Source organism: Oryza glaberrima, chromosome 6 (genome assembly GCF_000147395.1).
Source record: "Oryza glaberrima chromosome 6, OglaRS2, whole genome shotgun sequence".
Taxonomy (NCBI): Eukaryota; Viridiplantae; Streptophyta; class Magnoliopsida; order Poales; family Poaceae; genus Oryza; species Oryza glaberrima.
Window position 1 is genome coordinate 4,442,923 of NC_068331.1, and position 4,856 is coordinate 4,447,778.

Consider the following 4,856-nt stretch of genomic DNA (forward strand, 5'->3'; position numbering starts at 1 on the left):
ACCCTGCAGCACTACAGCTCGCGACGAACACAACGTACATATATCAAACTACATGTAATGTACGTAGTTAGTGGAGTACGTGTTAAATAGGCATTGGGAATTTTGGGACCAATCGACGCGTTCGCCCGGTCTTGCTGGACTATTTCTCTCCTCTTTCTCTTTTTTTTTTCCATTTTGTTGATTAACGTGTGATGTGTGTGGCTGTGAGCAGCCAGTCAAGAAATTCAGGATGCACATATAAGTTTTTTTTTCCATGGTCCATGGAGATATCAGAATTCAGAAATGTATCAGCAACAGTCAATCATTTGACTTGACTCCAAGGGCATAATGACACACAAGTTGGTACAGAATGGTTCATAGCACATATAGTCATAGGAGCACGATACAAGTCGTAGATCAGTCAATCTTCTCTTCTCTGCAAGCGCTTAATTAGGGCTTATACTGGCATCATATGACCAAATCATTGGGATCTAATTAATTAAGCTTGCACAGTTGCACTGCACGACCTGCATGGTTTGAGTCAATTGCGTTCCACTAGGCTTGTATAGCATCAAACCGCGTGTGTCCCTTTTAAATTTCCTCTCCTTTCAGAAACTTGTTCAATGTTCAGGTCTACTGACATGACAGAGATCTGGTATAGTTCAATGTTCAGGTCTACTGACATGACAGAGATCTGGTATAGGCCTTGTTTAGTTCCAAACTTTTTCTTCAAACTTTCAAGTTTTCCATCACATCGAAACTTTTCTATACACAAACTTCTAACTTTTTCATCACATCGTTCTAATTTTAACCAAACTTTCAATTTTGGTGTGAAAACACACTCATAGTTCTCCTGGTTTACATTGACTTGAGTCACTGACCGAGCTGCTACAAATTTTGAGTTCCACAGAGACCAAAGAAACCGGGAGAAATGTAATGGCGCGGAAAAGAATGCAAAAGTTTAGTTTGCAAGATTCAGTGGCATTGTGTAAGGTAAATACAAAGTACTAGCACTGACATTACGACTTACAACTGACTCTTGCCAAGGGAAAACATTAGCTGAACTTCGTTCGTCGTGTTTGTGCTATATTACAATCATTGTCAATCTAGAGTTCTTTTAGAATAACTTACAATTGAGTTTTGTCCCAAGAAAAGAAAAACATCAACTGAACATCGTTCAGCATGTTTGTGCTACATTACGATAATTGCAAATCTAGAGTTTTAGAATAACTTGCAATTGACTAATTAAAAGCAACAGAAGAGGCTTACACAATTAAGCAAGGCCATTAAGGTGGAACAAGCAGGCCAAAACAAGTGATTTCTAGCTTCAGAGCCATCGTAGTGCCTTGGGATAGTTGGTGCAGATAACTGTTAACACTTTTTATTTGTTTTAAGTCCTAATCTGGAGGGTATCAGCAGGCACGGGATTGTCGATCGACCATGACAATCTGCGGTGGTTGTGGTTGAGCTTCACCGAAACAAACAACTCTCTCACCTCTATGGACACGGTCTGAACCGAAGCCTCTCATCTCTTTGCATTTGTCATATAGAAACTTGCTAAAGTTTATCAACAGCACAGCACCTAAAAGGCACCCGACAATGATGAAAAGACCTTGGAAGCTCTGAAAACTGATACGTGATGAGCCTTTGCTGTGACTGCCATAATAATCCAAGGACGAATCCATGAACCATGTCTTTTCAATCTTCAACCTTTCAGGTTCTTCCGTTAAGCTCAAGATGGCCTCTGAAAGGTCTGGTACCAATGGAGAGCCTTTAGGTAAAACCTGTCGAAAAGTAAACATATATTGTAAAGCCAAGGCAGAATGCTCGAAGATGCATTATACTAATAAATAACAAGTGCAAGAAGCTTACAAAACCAAATCCACTTGTTCTGTCAATGGGGCCAACCATCTGGAACTCCCTCCCGTATTTCGAGCAGAAAGAATTTAGATAGGGTATCTCATCGAAGATAGCCGAAACCCCTCCATGCTTTGATCCCATCCTTAATGCTTTTGCATATTCCTCCTGCGTGCTATAAACCTTTATCTTGTGGTCATCAAATTTAAGCTTCTTCAGCATTGAGTGCACAAATGATCCATTTTGGTATCCAACAGAATCACCATTGGCCAAAAGTTGTTTTAGATCAGTCACTGAAGGTTGGAGCCTCTCTGCCGTTAGCATTGATGACAAACTTGCTGTATAGCTCTGCACCAGAATCATCAAAACTAAGCACCAAATTACCACAACAATTTTTGACTGAATGCTTTGGATCTTTTGACCTGTCCATAGGATTAAAAAAAATAGATTATCAAAAATCATAGTAGTATCAAAATAAATTACAGCAAATACTGAATCACAGTAGAAAGCATATGATAGCATCCTTAAGAGTCTTTCAGCTGACCCGACAAAAAACAATAAAAAAAAGCATCCTTAGAAATTAATAAGTTGAATGTACGAAGATGTATGTAGTTATGTATTTTATCTATTCAATAGCTAGGTCTGTAATGACATACCATGTGAAAAAGTCAAAGTGGAGAATGCAAAGTAGAAAGCAGTGATGCACTGTTTCCATTTTGACCCTTGGAAATCGCGATTTATAGGTCTTTCAATCACCCATACAACTAGGCCTGTGAAGAAGATAAAGATCATAGTGGCAATCCATAGGTCCTTTGCTAGTGGCTGTAGGAAGATCCATGTGGTTGGTTCATCATCACTCTTAGATAGAACAAGCATCGAAACACCAGACTCTGTGTATGGCATTGTGAAATCTACATATCTAGTTCGGTTAGCAATAATTGTCACATCACCGACTGCTGCATCAAACTTCTGTTGCACCCAGGGAAACAGAAAGGCAACAAGTAAATTAGTAATAATGAGTTTATTCACAAGGGAAAATTAGTTAAGAATACAAAATAAGCAGAGCTCACCTTGAAAAAGACCTGGGATACTAGCTGGTCATATGAACCAGCACAATCATAGGGAATGTACTCGTAGCGTAGAGCATACGGTAATTTCTTGACAGCTGCCTCAAACATATCAATGCTGTAGCCACTGACAGTTGATCTATTTGTGTTAGGATTAATCTCAACATTCACAAAAGTTTTAAAATCATGTCTCAATGGAACACCAATGCGAAGTATCTTAGCATTCACTGGGAAGTCCCAGCCTTTGGGCACTGTTGTTGAATCTCCTGGCCAAATGATATTTTTCAGTTCAGAAGAACTTGTGCTAAATTTAGCATCCCCATGGATAGTTGTAGAGTTCATAGACATTGTGAGTCCAGAATCAGGACTCCAAAACCTGATAACTCTAGTTTTCTCTCCAATAACATTGACAATCTCATATGTGGGAACCTGCAGATGTCTATCGATAAGCCTGAATTGTCCAGCCAATCCATCAAACTCTCCTTGCAAAATGGAATTGAGGAGTTCTGGACCAGCAGGCAATGCTGGGAGATCATCTACTAAGTTCTTGCCTATGTTTCCCAGAGGATGAAAAGTTGGGTTCAAAGATCTGGTCCTATGAACCTTCTCAGTTGCTGTTGCGACTGCCCATGCCACATCATAAGCCCATAACTGAAAGATAGTGGGTTTTGCCATCCTAATATCAGTATTTGGATGGTACTTAGTTCTGAATAAGGTGGTAAATCGAGAGCTGAAATCAGTGATCCTTGTAGAGTCTGCAATATATGGCCGGAAACCAACAATTCCCTCCATGCTTTCAATGGAATGTTGGGGAAACACATCAAGGACAATACCAATGCTATCTGTGACAATCCAGACATAGCCTTTAGTCATCATACCGAGTGCTTTTGCCCTTGCAAAGAGGCGGGAAGCACGGGCTGGCAACATGTGGACAATGAAGACACGCGTCTGCATGGTCATGAGCTTGTATAGTTCCACATCTATATGGTTATTGGGGGAATAAGCAGGGAAGGCAGAACGGTTAATGACATTAACCCCGACACCTTGAAGAGCATCGGTAATGGAAGGGAGGATGCCAACACCATAATTGTTGTCTTCATAGACAAGAACAACATTTCTCCATTCATAGGCTTTGACGAATGCAGCAATGGAGGCCACCTGATAGGAGTCCTTGGAACAAGCACGAATGAAGTACGGGACATGGTACCGAGTGACTGCATCACCGGTTGCAGAGAAAGTGATGACAGGAACCTTGGTCTTGTTCGCTAGGTAGGTCACAAATTCTGCTTGTAAAGTGCTCTGAGGACCAATAACAATGGCAACATTTTCATTCCTGATGAGATCTATTGCTGCAGGATATATAAAAGAATGATCAGTTCAATGTTCAATACATATGCCAACTGTGCAAAATATATGCTGTATAACCCTTTCCTTACATCGAACACTCCAAGATAGCACATAGAAGAAATAAATCAATAGCAAAATTTGAAGAACATGTAACACCTTAACCAACATGTGCAAATCTACAAGTCGATGATAATGAATGTTTCAGCATGTTTTTTGTTTCTTTCTTTCTCATTCTACCCATATACTAGCATTTTATTCCAACGGTTCCAATCTAGAAAACAAGCTAAGCTACATCTTAGCCAGATTTACTGCCTGATGAACAGCAAGAACGATCTAACCTCACCAACAGGACCAGATTTACTTCCCAAGTTCAAGGAACTAATTGATCGCTTTCGATTTACAATTGGTTGCAACTAGTTCATGACATAATCACTGAAGCAAAGCAATCTACCTGGATCGATGGATCAAATCTAAGACAGAGTACGGTTCAGTAACAGATCCAGCTAAAAACTGTTTGGGTTTGGTTGGCTAAATCAGGTTTCACGGGAGCTCATACCAACGCAGCGAACAGACGATTCCGCTCAAAATCGGTGCCTGGATCCTCCC

General features: G+C 40.3%; 1 protein-coding gene across 2 annotated transcripts; it reads right to left on the reverse strand.

Moving 5' to 3' along the window:
• Positions 1–668: 668 nt before the first annotated feature.
• LOC127776055 (glutamate receptor 2.8-like) lies at positions 669–4,249 on the reverse strand. Of its 2 annotated transcripts, none has more exons than XM_052302371.1 (4): positions 2,907–3,993; positions 2,493–2,802; positions 1,852–2,258; positions 669–1,763 (listed from the first exon to the last, which is right to left on the reverse strand). In XM_052302371.1, the coding sequence occupies exons 1-4, from the start codon at positions 3,861–3,863 to the stop codon at positions 1,392–1,394; spliced, it is 2,046 nt and encodes a 681-aa protein (XP_052158331.1). In that variant the 5' UTR covers positions 3,864–3,993; the 3' UTR covers positions 669–1,391. The 2 variants fall into 2 exon arrangements, with proteins under 2 accessions (XP_052158331.1, XP_052158332.1); XM_052302372.1 differs by having other exon boundaries at positions 673–1,763; positions 2,493–2,805; positions 2,907–4,249.
• Positions 4,250–4,856: the final 607 nt, after the last annotated feature.

Bases quoted from the DNA above. Each gene is read 5' to 3' on its own strand.
- LOC127776055 (XM_052302372.1), bottom strand. From the start codon at position 3,863: ATGACCATGCAGACGCGTGTCTTCATTGTCCACATGTTGCCAGCCCGT. The intron at 2,806-2,906 runs GTGAGCTCTGCT...TGGGTGCAACAG, and splicing joins TATCCCAGGTCTTTTTCAAG to AAGTTTGATGCAGCAGTCGG. The intron at 2,259-2,492 runs GTATGTCATTAC...TCCTATGGACAG, and splicing joins CACTTTGACTTTTTCACATG to GTCAAAAGATCCAAAGCATT.